The 25,890-nt window shown below is 44.3% G+C and overlaps 1 protein-coding gene across 10 annotated transcripts in view; it reads left to right on the top strand.

The window, feature by feature from the left end:
- Nucleotides 1–25,890, top strand: part of BLNK (B cell linker) — an 849,614-nt gene that overhangs the window by 709,616 nt on the left and 114,108 nt on the right. For all 10 annotated transcript variants that reach the window (XM_078643456.1, XM_078643447.1, XM_078643446.1 and 7 more), the window contains 3 exons: nucleotides 5,496–5,521; nucleotides 18,116–18,147; nucleotides 22,302–22,347. In XM_078643456.1, the coding sequence (XP_078499582.1) occupies nucleotides 5,496–5,521; nucleotides 18,116–18,147; nucleotides 22,302–22,347 (104 nt within the window). The remainder of the gene's footprint in view (nucleotides 1–5,495; nucleotides 5,522–18,115; nucleotides 18,148–22,301; nucleotides 22,348–25,890) is intronic.

Raw genomic sequence — 25,890 nt, 5'->3', positions numbered from 1 at the left:
GAGTGACTGGGCAAAAATTGCGCCTTGATACCTTCCGTAGGAATCTGGAGGTGTAGTCTTGGGGGAAGTAGTCACCCCAGATAGTAATTAGAAATGGTGAAGGCCAGAGTAGCAGCCTACCGTCCTGTATTGCAGAGACACGATCCAAAGCCGGTAAAATCTACGCGCTAATACAGAGCCATTACGAAGTTCGAAAGAACGAAACGCGGAAGGTGAGATGGTTCAATTTTTAAAAAATAGCTTTAGAAGTTGTCCTTGTGCAATGAAAGGGGACCAGGTGGGGGCTAGTGAATGGGGCCGGGCTGCATTGCGGCTTATTTCCAAAATTATTTTACCAGCTGAATTATCCGGCCAATAGTATCTGTTCTGTTACTCCAGCATCCAGAAGATCTTGGTGCTAGAACAATGTTGTAATCTACTGCTCCTGGTTGGGCGTTCCTGTAACCTGCAACTAAGTTAAATAAAACTACATCTATAACCTACAAGGATCCATCTGATTTGTAACAAACAGCCCACTCGTCACTGAGCAGAATTCTATAGACAAATTCCACTTTATTCAATTCTTAATTGGAGCATCAGATACAGGGCACTAAGCTTTACATATATAAATATTTAAAAGACACAAACCAAGGGGTATAGGGTAGTTGCGAAGACACCTATCTCAATGTCTAAAATTTTAATGTTTCTGCAATATATGGGGGTGCAAAGAATCAGAGGCTCAATACCCCTTAAGCCTCCAAGGTTATTGATGGTATTTACAAGCAATGATTCAGCACTCCAACATGTGTAATGATTAATATTTTCCACAAGTACAGACAAGGTGAAGAGAAGCACATCAATTCAGCAGGTTCTTATTTCTTTATTGAAGAATGTCTTCTTAAAAATGACCGTAGCCAACACATTTCGAACCAAAAGGTCTTCTTCAGGGCAATAACACTAAAAATGTTCTATTGTAGTTCATGAGATCCTTTTTTTAGGTCTCGCCCTGCGATTGCAGGCCAAAGGCCTGCAGTCGCAGAGCGAGACTATTGTCATCATTCCGGCTTTCAAGGACTCAAGGGGAGCCGGAGAGGACAACAGACTGTCACGCGCACGCAGCAGCAGCCTGCCAGGATCAGGTCACGCGCTCCGATTCCGGCAGGCTCTTCACAACACACATACAGCCCCCCCCATACACACACACATACATACATACAGAACCCCCTCCCCTCCCGCATACACACACGCCCGCATACACACACGCACGCACACACATAGCAGAGAACCCCCGGCACTTACACACACATCCCCTACCTCGTCTCGGCGTCTTCGCGCTCCCTTGCCCCGCTCCTCTGGTGTGCGCGCGCACCACTAGTTTCGATTCCCGCGTCGGCTCCTCTGTGGTGCGCGCACCACAGGTTTCTATTTAAACAGCCAATCAGGAGGCAGAACTCCTTGCAGACATGCTCCCTCTCTGGTCCGTTGTCATTTTTAACTGCGTCATGTTTACCTTTGTCTAGTCCTTCTTTTATGTCTTTGTCTCTACACCCTTCCACCAGTTAATCTTTAGAGTAGAGCTTTTCTTGTCTGTGTTGCTATTATGATGTATCGCAAAAAAAAAAAACTAGAGCGACAGCTAGTAATGTAGCGTGGGCCTGCACTCAGTGCCCCATTGCGAGTGGGATTAACCTCTCGGCAGAGAAAGCCTTCCTAAGATGGCCGCTAGGTTGCACTCGCTCCTTAACCAAGCCTGGCGTCGAGCCCGGTGACGGCGTCAGAAAGAGACTCCAACCAGCGCCGTTCATGGTGCAAGATGGCGGCCTCAGGAGGAGAGTTTCATGCAACGTGATCAAGTTATTCGGCAATTAACATTGGTGTGCCGACCAGCAGGGATCGGTAGAGCCGATCCCGTGCCTTGCCTGATAGCCCAATGCCTTCGAGAACTTAAATGACAGGTAATGCTTAACTGAAGGAAGCGTCGCGAACCACCGTGGCACAACTGCCTACATTCACACGCTTAGATTGTGGGATTTAGATAATTGAATCACAACTGTCTGTTTAATATTAAAGCGAAACAGTGGCAACGCCGCGCTTGACCATACTTCTTTCAATAATCCTTCCTGTGCATTGTCATTTCATTCAAGCAGTCAATCTGGCACTGCTTCCTACTTAGAACAACATGATACTTCTGTGTAACCAGGGACTGGAGGCAGCGTTATGAGTCCTTGGATTAAAAAAAAAAATGCAAATAATGTTTATTGTATTAAAGACAACACCCCACTTACTTTATTTACCCGGGACTATACATTTAATGTCTTCAGTGACCCTGTGACCTAGTAGACATTGGTAACTACACAGCTCCAGCGAGTCTCGTTTTTGGGGTCTAGCAATTTGACGCTGTCACCAATACTCGCAACTTCTATTTCCACGATCATAACTTTGTATGTACTGTGTACACGTTACCTGGGGGGTTGGGGGGGTATACATACGCTCCTTTTCTCCTGACATCATCTACGCATCTCATACGTCATCACCTTCCTTTCCATCTGTCTTTTCACTCTGCCCTGCTTGTTTGTGATGCATGTGTTCTGCTCTCGAAAATGCACATTCTTGAGGACGAAATTGCGCGTGGTTCTGTGTCGAGGATCCTGTCTATGCTTTGGAGATGGTGCAAACACGTCTATGTCTATGTCAACTGTGCCGGCATCTCATGCATATCCGTTGTTGTGGAGGAGAGGAAGTCTGCATCAGCCAGACTCTCGCACCTCCCCTCCCTGCATGCGCACCGGGGTAGGAGAGCATGGGTGGGCAGAGAGCAGGCAGAGCCAGGCAGTGGTGCTGAAGATTGCACGGGCGCAGTGACACATCCAAGGACAGGGAAGCACGGAGGGGCAGAGAGCAGGGTAGTGGTACAGAACCTTGCACAGGCTCGTGCTGCTGTGGCGCATATGCGGACAGGAGAGCATGGGTGGGCACAGAGCAGGTAGAAATGGGCAGAGGTGCTGAAGCTTGCACAAGCCCGTGCTGCTGTGACGCATCCTCGGGCAGGAGGTGGTCTCTTGTGGTGGGCAGAGAGCAAGCAGAGCCGGGCAGTGGTGCTGAAGCCTACACGCGCCCGTGCTGCTGTGACGCATTCGCTGGCAGGAGAGCACGGTGAGCACAGAGCAGGCAGCGCTGGGCAGTGTTGCTGAAGCTTGCACGAGCCCGTGCTGCATGACGCACCCATGCAGGAGAGCATGTGTCGGGTCGTCAAGCCCCATGGATGGGCAGGCAGAGTGGTGCTGAAGCTTGCACGGGATCGTGCTGCTGTGACACATCCAAAGGCAGGACAGCACGGGTGGGCAAAGAGCGGGCAGATCAGGGCAGTGTTGCTGAAGCTTGCACAGACTCGTGCTGCTGTGACACATCCATAGACATGGCAGGAGAGGAAGACGGGTGGGCAGAGAGCAGGGCAGGCAGAGCCAGGCAGTGGTACTGAAGCTTGCACGGGCTGGTGATGCTGTGACGCATTTATGGGCAGGAGAGAATGGGTGGGCAGAGAGCAGGGCAGTGGTGCTGAAGGTTGCATGGGTTCATGCTGCTCTGCCCGCCTGGTGGAAGCCCCTTGTTGCTGTGTATGACTGACGCCTCCTGCAGGTTGTGCGAGCCCCCGTGCGCCCCCTCCTGCTTTAATGATGCCTCTCTGACCGGCATGCACCAACAGACCCACCTGCTGCACTGGAGGCAGAGGAGGGGGGCTGACACTGCATCTTCGGCGCGCGCTGCCCTTGTGTGCATCTATCTGTGCCTAAGAACATGGCTGCACTGCAACAGCAGGTGTTAGTTCGCATTGATGGAGAAGAGGGTCTCACATGCCATCCTTGAGGCGTGTGTCTGTTTTAGGTTGTGTGCCTGCGCATCTGTGTGCAGCTGCCCCTGTGCTTCTTTGATGGCTGCTGACTGTCATGCATACTCGGTGGGGATCCGGCCAAGGGCCTTTATTGGCACTGATGCCGGCTGCAGACACTGTGCAGCGTGGCACGGAGACGTGTGTGCATAGGGGAGCAGTGACGTCACGAGGGTGCTTGGCAGGACACTGACAGCCTGTGTGTTTATTATCCACTGCATTAGCAGACGCTGTGTGTGATGTGCACTGTGGTCGGAGGCCTGGCACGGGTGCTGTGGTGGGCGGTAGACAGGACACCTTTAATGTGTGCCTGTGTTCACCCTTCTTGGCACTGAACTGAGGGCACAAGACACCATGCAGTGTTGCTGGCCGGAGTGGGGCCTGCAGGAGGGAGAGGGCGGTCGCCAACCTGACATTTTTGATTTGTGATTGTGGGAGCGCTCATGTGTGGCATCCCATGGGCTCCTGTCCAGACAATGCAAGATATGGAGTAGGGTCAGGCATTGCGCTTCGAGGACATTAGCGGGACGCCTGTGTGTGTGTGTTTGTATCCGGCCCACCTCCCCCGTGGCTTCATAGAGCGCCCAGGCACCTCAGAGTGTGTAACAGGCACTCCTGACCTGTTCACGTAATAGTGGCGGGATGAGGGGTCGCTGCTGCAGAGAACGTCGGACTGACCTTATGTTTGTTTGTGTGTGTGCGCGGGCGTGCACACTGCTCCTCACTGCGGGGGGGGGGGGGGTGTCAGACAAGTCCAGGAGGGGTCATCTCCCCAGGAGGGGTCAACTCAGGAGGACCAGGGACCCGCATGACTTAGTCACAAACACCTCTTTACTGTCAGATGAACCTCACATAAACAAGCATTTGCAATGAAATAGGTCTCGCATTAATAATGGTTGAGCTATCGGCATTGCTAAATAATGCAACACCATTAGCTCAAACTTTAATAATGCGAGACATATTGCATTGCAAATGCTTGTATTCAACTCCGTTACTTGGCATAGATACCTAGAATGGTGCATTTTTCACTCTAGTTTTTTGAACAAATATTGTGATTTATATGGGAATCAAAAACAATAGTGTCGGTAAATTGTAATACAGGCCAACATTTGTAAGCACATAGAGATTTGGGTCCCTCGTTTCTGATAGGGAATCAATCGGAGAAAGCAGTATCTTGGAATGCATACATGGATTTGGGCAACCTGTCATTAAAGTTAAACAAGCATTAAAAATGCAATAGGTCGCTCCTTTTATTAAGTTAAAGCCATTTCCTCTGCTATACAATACCATTAGCAAAGCAAATGGCTTTAACTTAATTAAATGCGAGACCTATTGCATTTTCAATGCTTGTGTAATTCAACTCTTCGCCTTGTCTGTACTTATGGAAAATATTAATCATTACACATGTTGGAGAGCTGAATCATTGCTTTGTTGTTAAATATATAAATATATAGCAAAGGGCAAAACTATAATGAGCCATTTCATGCAGCAACTAACCAAAGCCAAGCCACTAGATAGTCGTTACAACGTGCAAGATGATATATAAAAAATGCAAAATTAATAAATGCATGTTCTCCATAAGTAGACACAATCAACAATTGACAAATGTACTTTGTATTTTCTCTTACAGTTTTGTATGAAGTTTGTGAACAAGAGGTAAGACATGCATTTTGCAATCTTTTTCTTAAAACAACAAATGCATCGGTGCTCATTGAAATGTGCTAACTTGTTTCATCAGTGGCAGCGTTGCCATCTTCATGATGTCAGGAGTGTCTTGACTGAACTTGAGGGGCGCATCTATATTTAATTGCAATATGTTTCCTAGAATCCTTAAACTAAATCAAGGCAATTTTAACTTGCTAGGTATCTTTTGGATTTGATGTATTCATCTTCACGGATCACATATTTCTCAGTTTACTGAAAATACAATTAATTCTTTATTGCCAATATGTCTTTCATGATTTACTGCTCGCTTCTTCAGGGTCTTGGCACTATTACAATCCATTTCAATAAGCAGTTCACAGATTGTTCTCAATAATTGCTCTAAAAGACAAGCTAGGAAAACTTCCTTTAAGAAACTGTGAAAGAAAATGTATTTACAAGATATACAAACCTGATTAATAAATTAGTGTGTCTATCTTTTTGCGCCCAACCCTCCGCAGGCGGTCTAACCCTGCTGTGGGCGGTGTTTAGCTGTTCATAGCAGAACTGGACTGCAAAGCTTGACCTTTTGCAAGACACAGAATAAACCCTCCATGGGAGGCCTGCTCCCTCTGCACACAGACCTCAGCTGTGCCCAACGTGGGGTGTCCGCAGGGATTGGCACCCACGGAGTGCTGATTTGCGAATCCTGAAGCCCCAGTAGGGCTCATTCGCCCCAGGGAGGGCCAGAATTCGCAAAACCTGCAAAGTTGGATTCATTTGCAAATCCCTTCTTAAAAATATATTTTTTTATATTTATTTTCTTACCCACTTACGCCCTCTGTAGGCCATGGTGACAAGACAGCATAAAGCGAAGCTTTAAGTGGGTCATGTTGCCTAGCCCCTCTAAATAGCCAAATGGGAGTTAATGGGAACGACAGATCCACACGACCTTTCAGAATCTGGGTGATCTCACCACTCACAGACCCACTAACACCTGCTGCAAATGCAGATTACTGTATGCGGGGCTCGGAAGCAACAGACTGCAAACCTAGGGGTGAAGTTAGTGAATGTAAGCGGAAAGAGAGAGTGACAGGGAAGGGGAGGAAAGAGATATTAAGGGACAGACAGTAAAGAAAAAATAAAGCACATGAAAAGAACAGAGCTGATTTGGACAAAAATAAAGACTTTCAAGTTGAAGAACAGGTGGTTTGCTTTCTTTACTCCTTTTCAAAATACCGAAATGCAGCCTGTCTGCACAGAGCTCACTGTTGTGGTTAAGGACATGGCGGGGGCGCTATTAAGGATAGGGAATTCGCCTGCAGTATGTGTGCTGCAGCTAGGTGTAAGTGTGGGATGTGCTCCTGCAGTGCAAACGTGATTCACACAGTCACTACTGCACGATTGAGTAAGATTGGGACATGCTTCTGAAGTGCACACGGCCAGCATGTATACACCACAGACACCTGCCCCAAACACACACAAAACTGCAGTGGTAGTGCATTGAGTAGCATGTCCCATCATCACCCCATCCCTAATGCTGGGAGTAAGAACAGTAAGTATACAAAACAGTGATGGAGGAATGCATTTCAGCCACTGGTAATCACTTGGATCAGCATTTCAATCCATCCTTATTCTGCAAATCATGCCACCTCAGTTTTGTCCCAGCTATATGAAAATCAGTCTTGACCCTGCTCCAATAGGAACCGGCCATCCCAAACTGCCATGCCAGGTCCTCCCTGAAGAAGAACACAAGCAACCCAGGACCAGTTTTGCCCTAGTTATGGGATTATTTGCCGGGTGCAACTTGGTTCCAGTGACACAGTGTGCGCGGACCCACATCTGGGCATACCCGTCCCACTTAGGGTGACACCATAAGTATAAAAACAGCAATATATGTAATGCTTGAATTCATCTCAGCCACTGGTAATCACTTGGCTGCATCCCAATGTTATTCTGCACACCATGCTACCTCAGTTTGAACGCAGCTATATGCAAATTAAAAACTGTGCTCACTGTGGCACAGAAATCAAGCCATACCTGGCTGATGAGCCCATAGTAAGGGTGAAACCGGTCCAGAGTTGCTGGTTTTCCGGTTCAGGTAGGACCTAGCCTGACTGTTCAGGGTGGACTGTTCCGATTGGTGCAGGGTCAAGGCTGATTTGCGTATGTCTGGGTCCAAACTGAGGTGGCATGGTGGGTGAAAAACAATGGGGAAATTAATTCAGGACTTGCTATTACAATATATCTCTGGTGAATCAGGGTAAGAGGCGGGGAACTCCCCTTTAGCACACAGATGCTGCAGCTGCATAGAGCGACAAGGGTGTGCTACTTCAATGCATGTAAAGCCTCATTTGTTGATGTTGAAGCACTATCACTACACCTCCTATGAGTATGATGCCCTCTCTGTTCTGGTGACTCCCTTATTGATATTAAGGGTTACCGCCTGTAAGGCCAGTTCTCTGAGAGCTTAGGGAACTCTGGGACAGCTGGGCAATCCTTGAGAAGAGTATTACTTGTTGTCTCTTAATCCTGAGGAATCACGTATACAGTAAACCAACTGAATACCAAGACATGTCTTAGTTATCTTTGACTCTCTGAGAGTAGTGGCACTGAGTAGTCAAGACATGAAGGGTGGCTTAGGGTAAAGTGCTCAGACACCGTTAACATTGGAATGGGGCATGCGTAACATATTTTTCCAAGCAGTGTGATACCTTTCATGAAAAGTATGCAGCTTTAATTCAAAAATTAACATTTTTATGGTGAAGATGCTAGATGGGGGTTAATCGGGGGTATAAACGTTTTACAGTTTACTTAGAAAGCCACTTGGCCAGTTACTCTTCGCAAAAGCAGAACTAAGTGGTTTTCTTGTATGAGAAAAGGAAGGGTGCCACCAGGTAGCTCAAGGTACTGTAGAGGAAAGGACTCTCTCGAGAAAAAACATTTTTCTCTAGAAAGAAAGAAAGAATGAAAAAATATTTGTTTTTGCACATTTCTGTCATGCATACACCAGTGGATTGTCTGTCATGAGGAACAGTCCATTGGAGTACTCATTTTTTCGAAATCAGAGTTCATTAAAATTATTACATATTGCATTACACAGTAGTATTTCTAGTAGAAATTAAGTACACCAGGGATCTGCGGTTTGTGTTCATTGTGAGGAATACTTTCACTAGTTATCCAGTATTATGGGTGTCTTTCATAGATTCACATGCCTGAATCATTCCCCGTTGTCGGAATGGGAGTCCCCGGTACATAAATAAAGTAATGTCCCATAGACATATAGATAACTAGGCCTAAAGGCCTCACATTAGTAACATATCCATGTCCTTTTGCAGAAAGGACCAACCTCTAGAAAAGAGCCAATCAGCTACCACCTCCCGCTAGAACCCTCCTGGAAGGAGCCTCAGTCCCTCAGATTTTCTACCGCACGTTGTGCTAAGGGATTCTCCTCTGAGCTCTGCTCGGATTTTTCTTCACAACTGGTTTCCAGTGTTCTTGGATATCTTATCCTGTTTCTTCTATGACTGCTGATACCATCATGGCAGACACACCAAAAAAGGGTCTTTTTAGATCCTGTGGTTCATGTGGAAAGAAAAGGCTACATGTTGATGACCAGCATAAAGACTGCCTGTATTGCCTGTATCCGGACCATTCTTCTAAAGACTGCAAGGTATGTCGTACCTTTTCCACTAAAACCCTCAAAGACCGTGAAGGACGCCTTTTAATCTGGCTCCAAAGGCTGAAAGACAGGGACCACCTTGAATCTTCTGAGGAAAGTGAAGGTTCTTCAGTCTCCTCAAGATCTTCTCTAAAGAGACCAAGGGTGGCTTCTCCTAGCCCTACGACTCCTCCTCAAAAGAAGACATCAAAGAAGTCTTCATAGATTCTATCCAAGGCAACTTCTGTGAAGGTTTCCTCTCAGGAAGTTCACACCTTCAAAAAGCCTGCTTTGACACCGTCGACGACGGCATCGTGGACGACATCTTCATCGTTGAGAAAAGCTGTGTCTACTGCTTCACATGTATCTACGTCGACGACGACTGTGTCTACGTTGACGGCATCGTCGTCATTATCCTCGTCGACGACTACGACCCCATCGTCGACGGCAGGTAAGACTTTGTCGTCGACGATAGCCATCAAGAAAACACCGTCGACGCTGACCTCGCCGACGACGGGATCGGCGACAACCTCGATGACGAAGCCAATACCGTCGATGTCGGCACCATCGACCGAAGAAAGCATAGTCGACGAAGGGCTCGTCGACGAAGGCACCGTCGACGAAGATACCGTCGACGAAGACATCGGGATGACTTTACCTTCTACGACACCCGTCAACGTTCCACCGTCGACGACCGTGCCGTCGACGGCCTCGTCGACGATGATGGATTCTGGTCTCCAAACCTCATGTGTACGCCTAAAAATCACAAAAAAGGCACTCACACCGGCTTTAACATCGCCAAGCAGAGTTCATCCACTGCCTCCAGCATGTCTTCTTCAAGAGCAGGATTCAGATGAGGGGGACATGTTTCAGACGGCAACAAGTCCTTCGGAACTTAATGTAAAATGCCAAAGTTCGGACGAAGATGAGGATCAGGAGGAGGAATATCATCCCCCACCTCAACCTATGGTTTGCCTGCCAGCCTCTTTAGTTACTGACTTAAGGTACCTTATTCAAGACTACAAGCAGAGGTTTCCAGAGTCACCTGCTCCACCGCCTACCACAGTATCTCCTTCACCAAAACCACAGCCTCCACCTCTAAATATTCAGCCTGAGCGGTTTGATCTGCCACATCCTCCGACTTCTGATGAGGAAGAGGAAGAACAGCAGGAAGAGGGAGAACTGCAAGATGCCCAATCTATGCATGTTGACTGGGATGACTATGTCATTCCCTCTTCTGCGTCTCCAGTGCCTGCGCCCGCAGATTCTCCACCAGGCGACATTGGAGGTTTCCATAATGTAGTTGAGAGGGACGCTCAACGTTTTAAAATAGCAATGGTCTCTCAAGAACAAGACTGTTTCTTGTATGATTTTAAAGAACCTCTCAAAAAAGCAGTGAGATCAATACCCATTATTGATTATTTATGGACTCAGGGGGTTAAAGTCATGCAGAACCCTTCCTCCGTACCGCCGGTGGTACCTCGATTGGATAAAAAGTATAGAGCACCTGATGCTGCACCGGCTTGTTTGATAGGACACCCCAAACCGGACTCAGTAGTGACGCAGGCGGCACAGAAGAATTCCCGAAATCCTTCTGCCCCATTATTGGCACCTCCGGATAAGGAAGGCAGGAGGTTAGACAACATTGGGAAGCGGTTCTCCTCAATGTCTGCAATGACGGTGAAGGCAGCCAATGCCTTAGCGCTCCTGGGATGCTACAATAGACAATTATGGGCGGATATAGCCCCATATCTATCGTAATTACCAGATACATCCGAGGAGGTAAAGAAAATGTTACTAGAGGGTGAAACCTCGGCGTCAGAAATAATAGACTGTGCGATGGATATCGCTACAACTGGTTTCCGACAGCTGGCTGGAGCAGCAGTCTTGCGAAGGCAAGGGTGGCTAAGAGCACTTTCCTTTCGTCCCGAGGTGCAAACGAAAATATTGGATATGCCCTATGATGGCTAATTGCTCTTCGGCTCCAAAATTGATGAAGAGCTACAAAATATAAAGAAGGACACGGACACTGCTAGGGCTCTAGGTACTCTCCAGTACAAGAACCAGTCCTTTCGTGGGTCTAGAGGAAGAGGACAGTCCTCTATAGAGGAAAGTATCAATACAGGTCTTCATACTCTTCAGGCCAGAGTCAGCCCCAATATCAGCAACGCCAGCAACATGGACAACAATCTTCTTATGACAAGTCATCCTTTCGTGGTAGAGGACAGCAGAAAAACAATGGGCTTAGACAATGACATGTCTCTTCAGCCAGTCCCGGATTCATTACCCTCATCAAAAATTGGAGGAAGGAGTTCCCATTTCTTAACAAATTGGAGAAAGATTACCATGGACCGTTGGGTCCTTCAATTGATTCAATTCGGCCATTCTCTGGAATTCACGCATATTCCACCCCAAACTCCTCCCCGCCCAATGAATCACAAAAATCTACGGCTGCTTCTCCGAGAAGTCTCTCTTATGCTCCAGAAAGGGGCAATAGAAAAGGTACCTCCGTCTCAACGAGGAAGGGGATTTTATTCTCGCTTCTTTTTAATTTAGAAAAAAGAAGAAGTGGAGACCGATTTTGGACCTCAGGGCCCTCAACAAATTCCTGAAGAAGCAGTCGTTTCGCATGGTAATGATCCAGGAGGTCTTACAACTCCTGGAAGTGGAAGATTACATGACGTCTCTGGACCTTCAGGGCGCTTACTTCCATATCCCAATTCACAGAAATCACTAAAAATATTTAAGATTTGCAGTGGCAAGCAAACCCTTTCAATTTCGCGTCCTGCCCTTCGGGCTCAAGTCTGCACCTCGCATCTTCACGAAGTGTCTCTCCCCAGTAGCTGCATATCTCAGGCAGCACCATCATCAAGTCTTTCCGTATCTGGATGACTGGCTGATCAAGGCTCCATCCTTAAAAGACAGGTCCAGGTCTTCCAACGCTTGTCTGCAACTTTTCAATCATTTAGGACTCACGCTCAATCAGGAGAAATCAGTCCTTCTACCTTCTCAGCGCATCAATTTCCTAGGTGCAAAACCCTCGACACACGACTAAGGAGAGCCTTCCCATCTCAAGAGGTACGAAGCGTACCTTTTCCCTAGGACAGTGTAAGATTGTGGCAACGTAACAACGCGTATGGTTGGTCAAAGTCAAAGCGCCAGGATACCCTTTGGGTGACAGTGTTTGCGCTATACAAATATGCCATACAATACAATACAATACAAGAGAGAAAGAACAAGCTTTTGACGCTGGCTATGCGTGTAGCTTCAAAGTGGACCTTAACAGTCGGACTTTTCAAATCTCTACTGGGGATGATGTCATCATGTATCCTCTTGATACCTCACTGCCGGTTGCGGATGCGCCCCCTCCAGGAGGCGCTCTCAAAACTATGGGTCCAATGCACAGGGTCTTTTGACGATCTCATCAAAGTAACTCCTCAGATGGTCAAGGCCCTACAATGGTGGATGTCTGCTCGAAACCTTTCTCAAGGCTTACATTTTCTGGTTCCGGCTACACCGCATGTCATCACAACAGACGCCTCTTTGGAAGGTTGGGGAGCGTTCCTTCAAGAGCTACAAATAAGCTGGAAGTGGTCCCCCTTAGAAAAGGGCCTCCATATCAATCTCCTGGAACTGCGGGCAGTCTTCCTCGCCCTGCAAGCATTTCTGCCAAGAATTAAAAATTCCCTAGTGCTCGTCCGTACAGACAACACTAAGACGATGCACTACCTCAACAAACAAGGAGGGACTCGCTCTATAACACTCTCTCACGATTCGCAGAAAATCTGGAACTGGTTAATTGGATACAATATATCTCTTCGAGCAGAGTACGTCCCAGGCATACAGAGGTCAACATCTCACGAATGGGAACTGGATCGAGGAATCCTCAACCAAATCTTCTCCCAATGGGGCACTCCTCGGATCGACCTGTTCGCCACAAGATCCAACACCAAATTCCCACACTTTGCAAGCTGGAATCCCCAGAAAGGGTCCCTAGGGAATGCATTTTCGATCGCATGGTGCAACGTCTTTGCATACGCCTTTCCACCATTTCCAATGATTCCCAGGGTCCTCAGAAAGTTGAAGGCTGAGCCTTGTACACTCATTCTGATAGCCCCAACGTGGCCACGCCAACATTGGTTCACGGAACTCCACGCCTATCTCTGGAGCCGCCGATCCGCTTGAAGCAGTTCCCATCTCTCCTCACAATGAGCAACCAGCAAGTCCAGCATCCAAATCTAGCCTCTCTCAAATTAGCGGCTTGGCTCCTGAGTTCAGAGAACTTCAGAATTTGAATATTCCACCAGACTGTAGGGCCATCCTGGCTGGAGCACGGGCGGATAGTACCAAAAAACCATACTCTTTAAAATGGAAGAGATTTTGCATCTGGTGTGAGGCTCAAGGTATACATCCTTTCTCTTCCTCTCCGGAAAAGATACTGCCTTATCTTCTCCATCTGGCAAACTCAGGCCTTGCTCATGCTTCAGTCAGAGTCCACTTGGCGGCAATCTCCCGTTACAGAAGATCTCCTACTGGCCCTTCTCTTTGGTCCCACAGGTTGATCAAACAGTTTTTGAAAGGACTCTACAGAACCTTCCCTCCTGTGAAAATGTTGCCACCTACCTGGCACCTTAATACAGTCCTTAATCAGCTCATGAAGCATCCTTTTGAGCCAGTACACAGGGTGACCTAAAATACCTCTCTTGGAAGACAGCCCTCCTGCTTGCACTCACCTCGGCGAGGCGGGTGAGTGAGCTCCAAGCCCTCTCGATACAGGAACCCTTTCAGCAATTCAAGCAGGACAGAGTCATTTTGAGGACAAATCCTAAATTTATTCCAAAAGTCCCGTCGGACTTCCACCTCAACGAACCTGTGGTCTTGCGCTCTTTTTTCCCGAATCCCAGTACTACAGTGGAAAGGTCATTGCACTCTCTAGATCTTAAAAGATGCCTGAAATTTTATATTGGATAGACAAAAAACTTCAGAGAGTCACATCAACTATTCGTGGCTTACAGCAGGCCCAGGAAGGGACTTCCACTCACCAAACAAAGTATTTCATGCTGGATTTCTGCAGCTACTTCTTTTTGTCATGAACAGGCAGGGCAACCCCTGCAATCTAAAGTGAGAGCCCACTCTACCAGGGCCATGTCCACGTCCATGGCACTTTTTGCAGGAGTGCCGGTCATAGACATTTGTAGAGCGGCAAAATGGATGTCGCCACATACCTTCACTAGGCAATACTGCCTGGATACAGAACTCGTGAAGGACGCTGCAGTGGGCCAAGCGGTACTTCATCATCTCTTTCAGTAGAGGTGAGCCCTCTTTTCATCCCTCCATCCTTCTCAGGTATGCACATTTCTCTGTTGTATGATTTGATGGTATTTCTTACTAGCGAATGTGTATTTCTATTAGTCATTTGATATGTTGTTATCTGATGACTTACATATATTTCATACCATGCAAAATGTGCTTTGTTCATTGCTTGATACTCTGATTCAGGCATGTGAATCTATGAAAGACACCCATACTACTGGATAAGAAATGTGTTACTTACCTGTAACTGCAGTTATCCAGTATTGGTGTCTTTCATAGATTCACATGCAACCCTCCCGCCTCCCCTGGAAGGGCTCACCTACTTCTCTCAGTAATACGCCTATTTACCATTGTGCGTACGAAAACCTGAGGGACTGAGGCTCCTTCCAGGAGGGTTCTAGAGGGAGGTGGTAGCTGATTGGCTCTTTTCTAGAGTTCTGTCCTTTCTGCAAAAGGACATGGATATGTTACTAATGTGAGGCCTTTAGGCCTAGTTATCTATATGTCTATGGGACATTACTTTTTTTATGTACCGGGGACTCCCATTCCTACGACGGGGAATGATTCAGGCATGTGAATCTATGAAAAACACCAATACTGGATAACTGCAGTTACAGGTAAGTAACACATTTCATTGTGTGAATTCCTAATATCGAGGTAATCTATGTGAATTGTATACATACGTTTATAGTGCGTAGATTGATGTCTTTTTGTGAACTGGATCCCAATGTCTTTTTCTGTCTCTAAATCTGTGGGATTACCCACTTTCCCTGCGCCATCTTAGATTCTCTTTAAAAACACCTAAAAGAATATACATACATTTGATGCCCTCCTGGGGAAGTGATTGTTGGGTCTCCCCAAGTGCGCCCAAAATACAAAACGTTGAGTGTAGATTCGCTGAGCTCATGCTGATCCTAGCTAAGAGGAGATTGGCAATTGCATGGAAATCACCCAATGCTTCACTACGCGCTAAGTGGGAGGCTGGCTCGCTTAGATGAACAGAGCCGTAGAGCACTGCTCTGGTGCAGCAACAGACTGGTGAGGGCGGAGAACAAGCTCACAGGGTGGGATATAACGCAGCTTGCAAGGGATAATACTGATAATCCACCCTGAAAAATAGCAGTTTGTCACTTATACAAGCGTTAGCATTGCTGATGGACTTACTCCATCAGCCTCGATAGTAGCCCATAGTACGAACTGCTGCAAGATCACAGCACACTTCAAAATTGCTCACAGAATGGAAAAGACCAGCTGACGCTCATTTGCAAAGAATGGAACACCTAGGAGCGGCTCGCGCAGATAAGAGCTGTGGCGCTGGTTTGGGGGTGCAGGGGGAATCGACAGATTACCACAAGGGAAAATTAAATAATTAATGTTCCTCATCATCGTCTGTCGAAATCCCCCCACCCAGCCCCAGCGCTCTTACCTGCACGGACCACGGCTGCCTATAGATAGGATGAGATGTATGCCTCTGGGTGTAGAGAAGGTACCATGAGATTACTATCCCCTACTGAGGTAAAATACAATGTAATAATGCTGTTTAATGCCTCACATAGTTGAATGTTGCACTTTGGCTTTAGCTGGAAATTACGTTTAAGGGGAAAAGTGTTATGTACGTGGTAATTAATGTATGCACCTTTGTTTCTTCTCATGCACAAAAAGCCACTAGATAAACTGTATAATTAAATAGAAACACCTACAGAACACCTATTTGCCACGGCCTACAAACAGCAATGTACTGCCTTCTTGTACCGTGTGCCTAATTAAATCTGTATTGACTTTCCATCTGTAAAGAGTCTTGAACTAAAGCACTATAAAAGGCAGTTAGATGAAGCAAATAATTTAGTTTCGATTTCATTAGTTAGACAAGATGAATTTGAACATTACATTCAGTATCACCCCTTGAACACAAGGGGTATTACCATGAGCTGTGGCTCAGGATGAATCTAGTAAAGTAACCAGGCCTTAAGCCTAGGCAGAATGCTTCCTAACTGAGTTAACAAGCATTTGCAATGCAATCGGTCCCGCTTTTGGAACCTTATATGTATTTAGCTATGCAGCACATTACCTCCCTGGGTGCTGAAACATCTACTGTTGTTTAACATGGAGGGAAAGTAAGCACCAAACTGCGTGACACGCCAGGTATGGGAACACATGGAGAGAAATATTGCCTTTCATCGGGAAATGGTATAGTTCAAAGCTCTGTTTTTAATATAAAAGCAGGGCCTTTGGTGGTCATATCACTGAAAATACAGGATTTGAAAAAAATATTATTGTCCACGGATGCTCATTGAAGATAATTTCTATGGACTGGAATCTAGAGAATGCTAAAGATATTCTAGTATTTTACTGACCTCTGCAGGTCGTTTTCTATCAAGAAAGTTAAATAGAGGCAGTTGCCAGAGAAATTAAAAAAAGAAAGTCTCTCAGCCGAAAGCAATTCTGTTATTTTACTGACCTCTGCTGGTCGTTTTCTGTCAAGGCAGTCAAATAGAGGCAGTTGAACAGAAAAAAAAGTCCCTAAGCGGAAGCAGACAAGTCCTAGGGCTGAGCTCCAAAGCCCATAAAGTACATACACATATAAGTATATACTAAAGTATATACAAGAGGTCTCGAATGCTCGACCTAAAAATGATGCAAGACATTACTAAATGCGATGAAATGCTTCATGAGCCACGGAAAACTGGCAAGAGAGAAAGAATACTGCGAATCCAGACATTAACCTTGATTTTCATCTAAAACATATTTCATCCTGTATGTGATGTCTGCCTTCTGACAAAGGGAGCATTGTTATTATTAATAAATTGTCCGACCATGGCAGTCTCCCTGTTCTGTTTCTGAAACAACAGCAGTAGAGAAAGCATGTGCGTCACAAGACAATGTTCCCTCTATTTCACATCTGAAAGTCATTCGTGAAAGTCAAGACAGCTCTGGCTCCATTATTTTTACTGGCCGAATGCATAGTGTACATGAGGAGGTCAAGGGCAAGAAAGCGTGGTAGGGGCCACTGCTTCCTCATAAGGTGTGTTTTACATGAGGAGGTCAAGGGCAAGAAAGCGTGGGAGGGGCCACTGCTTCCTCATAAGGTGTGTTTACCTCAAGTTAAGTGCTAATAATGAGGCTCATGTAGTCTCGTTAGTAAAATGCTCCGATTTGTAGAAATGCTAAATCTTAGAGGGAATCAACAGACTGAATTTCCTCCAAGATAAGGTTAGTACGATAGAGGACATTTTGCAGGATGATTTAGTGAATTTTTGAAGAAAGTGATTAGTTGAAGTAGAATTCCCTATTGGGTGGCATGGTGGACGAAATCTGGCTGTCAGATTCTTCTCAGGATTCCGAATTTCCTCCACAAATATGAGGTACTTCCATCACTATCCAACTTCAAAATGCTAAAAACACAAGGCAACCAGCCACCAGAATTGCCTGTTCCAGACTCATGATGGGCTGAAAGTAATTCTGCTGGTGAATTTCACTCTGAATGTTGTTCTTCGTCCAGAAATGGTAGGATTTACTTTTGCCACACAACTATGAAGTAAACAGTACATCTGAACGCACTTGTCTGTTTTTGTTTGTGAATTTGCACTTTTCATTCCGACTGCCTCATCTAACAGGTGTAACTTTTTTCTTCAAAGGCAAAACCAAAACCGTCGCCACCACAAAGCAGGTAATGGCAGTGCGTTCTTTGCTTAAGTACTATTTCATCAGATACAAAATGTTTATTCCTATATACATTGAAAATATAAGGGGCCTATTTATGAAATGGTCACACAGTGTAGCACAGCAATTCACCTTGCTGCGCTGCACGTCGTGACAGGGAAAGGGCAGTAATGCACCATATTTAAGGCAATACGACGCATTCCTGCCTTTTTATCTGAGCTGGCACCCTTTTGGCAGCCTAGCGCCAATGCAGGCGCCCTTGCACTATGGTGCAAGTGTGCCTTTGTTGCATGCAGGATTGTTTTTATGCACGAAGGGACACCTGTACAAAAACACTCCTGAGACATATTCCTATATCTATGTGTGCTACAGAACACACTGCACACAAAAAGAGGAAGTAGTGAGGAGAAATAAAAGATATTTCTCCTCGTTAAGCCTCTCCTAGAAAGGTGTCTCTTTTTGGCGCATTCCCAGGTTTACAAGTTTTGGTAAATCTGGTAATATGTCTAAACCCATGAAAGTTGCATAGGAACACCCACGCAATGCCCATGAAATGCCTTCCTAAGGCAGAGTAAGGCAGGGCAGCAATTTGTGCTGCGTTGCCTTACTTAAGATGTATGGAGCCACTCAGGGTTACGCAAAGTGGCCTTGTGTGGCTTCATGAATATGACTTAAGGTTTGTGTCATTCTTGCCCGCAAACCACCTCGTAAATAGGCCCCAAAATGTTTATGATCAAAAAACAGTTCACCGTTAATGCAGTATTTGTTGTTTATAAAATATATCATTTTAAAAGTGAACTGTTAAACCGTCAGGGGATCTTGTGCAACAGCAGAACGTAAATAGGCTAACCGAGAAAATTATTAAGTAACGAAAGACCAAAAATAAATGTATAAATAGAAGTATATATAATTCAAAGTATTTTGTTCCCTTTTATTTCTTTGGTTGATCTGCACTTGAAAGCAGCCGTAGAACAAGCACCACGCTCAAACTCAATAGGTACTACTCTTACGTTGCTGTAAATTTGCTTAAAGCATAACTTCAAATGACTCTCCTTGTTTGTGGTTGCTCTGATAACATTTGCTCCTGTATGTTTCTGAAATTGATCCTGTGAACATTGTGCCCCGCTGCAAACAAGAAAGTCATTTTATTAATACAGTTTGGTAGGTAGGCTACTGTTATGACAAGAACAATACATTTAATACCCGCTACTCTCCAAATCAATTGCCACATATTTTACATATTACCTACCAAACCTTTGTTGAAATCTACTTTATAGTTTACCAATTGTTATTCATATAAACAAATTGTAAAAATGGACAAAAGTTAGTGTTACTTTCTTTAGTTAAAAACTGACTCAAAGGTTCAGACTGGATGACAACAATGATGGGACCTATTCACAAACATTTTGGCAGGGGCGTATCGCAGGCCTTACAGCCCCTTTTGCGCCGGTGGGTCCAACTCTTCAGGAAGCCCCTATTCACCTCAAGACCAATGAATATCCATGAGATATGCAAGACTCATTAGCCCCTTAGCACATCCAGCAGTGGAGGCTCCACCATTTTGCATTACACCACTGTGGGCCTGATTAGGATGTCGGTGGGACTGCCACCGACTGGCCGTCAGCGGCAGTCCCATAAACATCCAGCTGAGCTATCGAACCGAAGCAATATGATCGGGTTGGTAATACTGCATTGGTTGGAGGGACCGACCGACGCTACGATCGGACCGTCGGTCAGATCGTAGTCACTACAATAGGGGCGGTGCATGCTCAGACTCCGCCGTAGGAATTACGATGTCCCTTCCTGACAGACTTTCCATGGTGAGCCGACTGCCATAGATAGGCTGTTGGAAAGGGACTCTGGGCGCCCCTAGCAGGGCCCCTGTCCCCCCTGAGCCTCCACTATGAATCCCGGGGGGCACCTGTGGTGCCCCCCCAAAACAATCTTGCACTGTGTTCCAGGCACCGTGTGGTTCCTGGCACATGGTTCAGGGATGTTGGGTCAGGGATGTTTGTAAACATGCCTTTTGCCATTGGGGCCTGTGCTGCGGTCTTTTTCCGGGCCACAGCACAAGCCTCGTAATTTGAATGGTGGGACCTCCTACTACCTGTCAGCCGGTCCAGTTCCCGCAACAATGGTGTTAGTATCAGCCCCTTTATTTTGGGATAGGCAAAGTAGTACTCCTATAGTTCTACCTCCTGTACTCATAAATGCTTTAGTGCATTAGACCAAATGTTATCACCTATGTGCCAAACTATGGATACACATGCAAAGTGTGTTATTTTCACTTTCACAGTTACTTTACTAATGTTAATTATTTAGACCCTCAACACTTGTGTACAAATGGCTAGCATGAGAATGGAGGCTGAAGGAAGACTTTCTTCATAATGGGAGAATAATAGAAAGATATTGCTAACTCCAAAAATATTTTTCTGTGTTCAATTATTGTGAAAAGAAGAGCTTTGTGTGATCGTATCTCAAACAAAACAGTGATAAAGAAAACAACTTTTTGTACTCTTAAATGCCTTTGTAAGGTGTCCTTAAACCATCTACATTTGGATTTAAATGGGATTATTCTGAGAATATTCAAATACAATTAGCACAAATAAAAAGAAGTATGCCCTCTTTACACTTTTACTAATAGGGAGTTGGATATTTCAGGCTGATTCACAACAACATGCAGGAGTACTTTTTGGCATTATTATTGGTAATGCAAGTAGCAATGTAAGCAGTAATGATGCTAGTATATTGGGTGAAAAATAGAGAATACTTTTTAGTAAATGGAGTGGGTTAAGAGTGGACTAAGGAGTGGTTAAAGGAGGATTAGGTAAAAGTTTAGGGAGGGGAGGGGCAAGCATCCATCCACAAAAGAGCAAACTCATTGCGATTCGCAAACTGTTATTCTATAGTTATAGCAGTCAAAAAGGACTCAAACCAGTCAAAATGTACTCTAACTCAGAGCTGAAGTAAGTCCAGCACTACAGATGACCAACCACTGATATTGCAGCACCCTCCCAAAGACAATAATGGAGGTAGGAGCTTAAAATAAAACCCCATAAGAAATAATTTTAAAATAAGTTGTATTATTTACATTTTTTTTATTAAAAAAACATTTTATTTAATGTTTACAAATAAAATAGAATTACTATTTAATTTTAAAATATTGTATTCACTTTTTAAATTTAAAAGTAATTTCAAATTAACATTTATTAAAATAATTAAATTACTTTTAATTAATGTTATACATGACGTTTAATAATTTTAATACATACAGAAAATATAAGATGGGAATTTTATTTTTAATTTACACTTCAGATTACTTTTTTTTAATTAGAATATTCAAAATAATGACATCCTTAATTTAAATTTAAGTTATTAATGCTGTAACTTTTTATATTATTCTATATATAAACACATATTTAAATTTAATTTAATGTTTAACTCAATATAGTTTTCCTAACCTTTAAAAACGTTTAATAAACACTTGCACTTTTCCTTATACTTCACAATAGAGACATCTCTGACCGGATTGCGAAGGTCTCTGCCAAGTGTGCAGAACATCAAATATGGTCATAAAGTCACTACTAATAGTAACTTTGAACCACATTTCACATTTGTTCTGACTCTCTTATTTCAGGTAGTAGGGACATGTAAGTCTGCACGTTTCTGTAACTTTACAGTCTATGTGAGATAATGATTTAGACAAATGCACAGTGTTATTGACTGGAAAATTCGACAGCAGTTGAAAACTTATAATTAAGAGAATATCATATTTTTCTTCTGAAACAGAAGTGTAGGTTAGCTTCTAAGACTTTGATTGTTATTTTCACCTCTCTTGGGCTATTTTGAGGTGTACAAAAGTTGGTCAAATAGTAGAAAGCAAAAAAAAAACTGATGAGTAAGTGCCTTCTGTGAATACCAAAATGAGTAAGTGCCTTCTGTGAACACCAAAACGGTAGTAAGTTTAGGATTTAGTCTTAAGTTAGTTCTGTGAATCGGGCCCTTCAAGTGCTCTTGCCCAAGCACATACCACATACTTACAAACAGAAAAACACAGATTGAGGGCATGAAACAATGCAATTTCAGTTACCTTATTTTTATCAAGAAAATATGATGATCAATGAGAGTTTCTTTATTTCTATTGTCTCAATTTGTTTTTAGGAATAATATGTGGAAGAGTCATTCTAAACATCAAATGGAAGAAAGGGTAAGTTAACCTCTCTCTTTTATATTCACAGGAGATTATCTGGTTATATCTCTTCACTGCAAACTTCCAGAAACATACATCTCTGCATCGTTCCATATTTGCATAAAAACAGCTCCAACAGTAGAACTGCCTAGACATGAACGTCAATTCACCAAAATGCCTGGGGTAATGGATGCAACATCACACACAATTTGAAATTTGCTTTCACTCACACACACATGCTTAGACATACACACACATTCACACACTCTCATATATAAACACAATTTCACCTTGAAGCATGCACACAATATACATTTTAAAACATTGTTTGCTTACCTCACCTGACAGGGAGAGTCATCTTCCAGCTAACTATACATAATTTTTTATTGCACTAATAGCCAATAATATAATATTCTTGACAACTAGTTTAATACAAAAATGGCAGAAAAAAAGGAAAATGGAGCCCCAACCTTACGTTCATAAAGACGGTCTGCCCCTGAGTTCCTGTCACTAATTTTACCACCTCTGAGGCCAGGGGTTGAAAAGGTAATGCCAGGGGTCTCAAGGGGCAAACCAGAGGGTCACAGCTGCGGCCCCTGGTGAACCCTAAATGGCGTCCATGTGTCTAGGCCTCACAATGCCGATATGAGAGGTTCACACCACTAGTGGCTTAAATCAAATCTGATATATATATTCCCATCAGAATAAAACTGTCAATATATGGAGGCCTCAAGACTCCCTCTCTTTGTTGGGAGAGGCACTGTGTGGATTGTCTCATACACCCTATTAATTGATAGTAGAGTAGAGCCTGCTCTCCCTGCAGGATCACACTCATTCTGCAATGGATGAGGAAAAGATTGTTGCACAGCATCTAACCTCAGCATTTTGGCAATAATTATATCATAAAACAGAGAGCATGGCAGGACGTTCCTCTCTGCATCTCATAAGTGGAAGAGCGCATAGCTCACTGCATGGGTGTTTTGTTTTTTAATCAACAAACTTGTATTCAGCCTTGCACAGAAGTAAAAATACCAAGTATAAACACAGCCCATAATTGGAATGAAGACAAATACAATACAAATATCATTACTTGAAGAGACCATAACTTTTATTCATACTGAATTCTGGACATTTTCAGAAAAGGGGTAATCAAACACAAATATATATATAAATAAATACATAAATAGATAAGCACACAAACAAATACATGTCTTTTGACTGGTAAAGTCAGAAGACAGAGGATGCAAATAATGCTTTTCCTAGCACACCATACTTGGTGAAGAAACAAAGATGAAAATGCACTACATGCATTCTCACATCTAAAGGTTAGCATCAAAGCAACAGCGATCTAGTAAATGAAGCGGCAAGAAACTGCAACTGTGTTTATTCGCTGTTCTGGATGCAAAGTCCTAAAAAACATCAGCTATTAACCTCAGTGAAAAGTACAGTAAAACGGAATATCAGGCTCACATTTGCTAATAGTGGATCAAACATGATTCCTGGAACTCCGAAATAACTGTGGTTGTTACTGAGGTGGCTGGTGGTAGCAGGTAAACTCTGGAAGGAAATTAGGTTGAGAGTCTTAGGAACTTCCATAGGAGAGCCAGGGATAGGCCTTCATGCTGCACATGAAATGTGCATAGCCCTTTTGATATCTACGTTTGTGAAACAACATGCCAGTGTGAAGACAATGTTCAGTGATCTTTAAGGCTCTGTCAACACTGAGGAGAGTTACCAGCAGGTTCTAGCAGTCGGTGCCTATAGTACAAGAGATCAAAGCACGTTTTGTGTTTGCTGATGTGCATGCCACTCAAAGGCACACTTCTCTAGACATCTGCGGGCAAATGGTCAGATCCAGGCTGAAGTAAGATTCATCATTGGGCAGTATTTCTCAAGCAACTGCAAGTAGTAGTAGTTCACATACAAAGAGTGGTGACTCAGCGCAAGGACAGGCGCTTATAATTTTAGTTATCCAAAAACTTCCCATTCCAGAACAATGAAGTATCCCAGTTGGAACCAGAGGATGGCAGCAGTGGCAAAGATAGCATGCCAGACCCACAGGGGGATCCAATATCTGGGAGACGGCGACTTAAAGGACAGAAGTGGTAACAATGAATGGTGATGGACACATCATTTCCCAGCTGGGCAGATGAGGAGGGAGGGTGATAGAGGGCCAGTCTACTAACAAACAGCAAAGCAGCAACCGTGGCAGTTCCAGCAGAATGCCTTGGCTTACAGCTTGACGTGGGTCCGGAGATGGGCACCAGTGGGCATATGTCTCAGGAGATTCAGCCCTTTTGCACTGAAAGGAGTGAACTCACGAAGGTTTCACTTGGTGTAGATTTTCCTGCCCCCATTGCCATGTGCCAGCTTCTCTTTACATAATGGTAGGTGGGAAGGGAACAGAAAGTAGGGTAAGGGTTCCCTCTATTTTTTATTACTGATCTCATGGATGAGGGTGTCAAGGTATTGCACACTCACACCCAAAGATCACCTTTCAAGGTTAACCTTTGGCTGTGTGCCTGTGTGGGGGACTAGACAAGGGCCCAATCAGAGGGCTACTTTCTAACACACTTCCGTCCTTCATTGGTCTGTGCTTCTAGTCTTGGCACTTCTACCTACCTTCCACATTTCGGTGCTAATCTTAAAGCGTGCTTGCGCGCTATCAACCATGGATTACACATGGATTGCACATACACCGTCATTGCTATTGGAGTCTTCTAACTGCCCAACAGTCTATTATCCTGTCATCTCCTACCCAGAAGAAATCTTAAGTGCATGTTAACACATTGCAAACAGTACAAAACAATACATGTATAGGTTTGAGTGAGAGGAGGTAAGAGGGGCTATTATTGCCCTAGTAACGTCAAAGATACCGGTCCTCATGGGGTACCAGCTGACTTGTTTAAATCGAATGTCAAGTTGTGCGCCCCTCAGGTCATTGTGCATCTTAATGCAAAATAAAAAATGGCCAGCAAGCATCAAAATAAGCAAAAGCAAAACACCAAATCGATGGAGCAGAGATTCGTCTGGGTCAGTTGGAGCATGTAATGCTAAAATTAATATATTTTGGTGCTACATTTATACACTTCATCTCTATGCAAATGAATAAAAGAAAGAACAGGAGATAAATAGGAACTGCGGATAGGTGCTAAAGAGGAGGGGCCAGGCTCTTCTGTAAGAAGGCCTTGAGACTTAGATACAACTTTCTCAAGTAAAATGGTAATGTCACTAATTTCTGATGTCCTTGCTTCATTGTGACAACTTCAGAAACCTAGTTAGATTAATATGTGTGCCCAACACTGAGAAAGAAATGTAAGCCATTTAGGCTCCATCATGACTCAAATGGGATATAACAGAATTTTAGAATAGTCCAAAATCACCCAGTGAATCTAGAGTATGTTATCTAGGATAAAAGACAATGCATAGCATTTGTATTTGCTATAAGCCATTAGACCTAATCAAGTCCTGTTTAAAAAAGCTTTTTAAGTGAAATGGTATAAATACAAGTTAAGAAGCAATGAATGCATCCCATAACTGGTCTAAAGACGTGTAGAAATG

The sequence above is a fragment of the Lissotriton helveticus genome, chromosome 5_1 (genome assembly GCF_964261635.1).
Source record: "Lissotriton helveticus chromosome 5_1, aLisHel1.1, whole genome shotgun sequence".
Lineage (NCBI taxonomy): Eukaryota > Metazoa > Chordata > Amphibia > Caudata > Salamandridae > Lissotriton > Lissotriton helveticus.
Note: the sequence above shows the minus strand (reverse complement) of the source record. Positions and strands in the feature narration are given on the sequence as shown.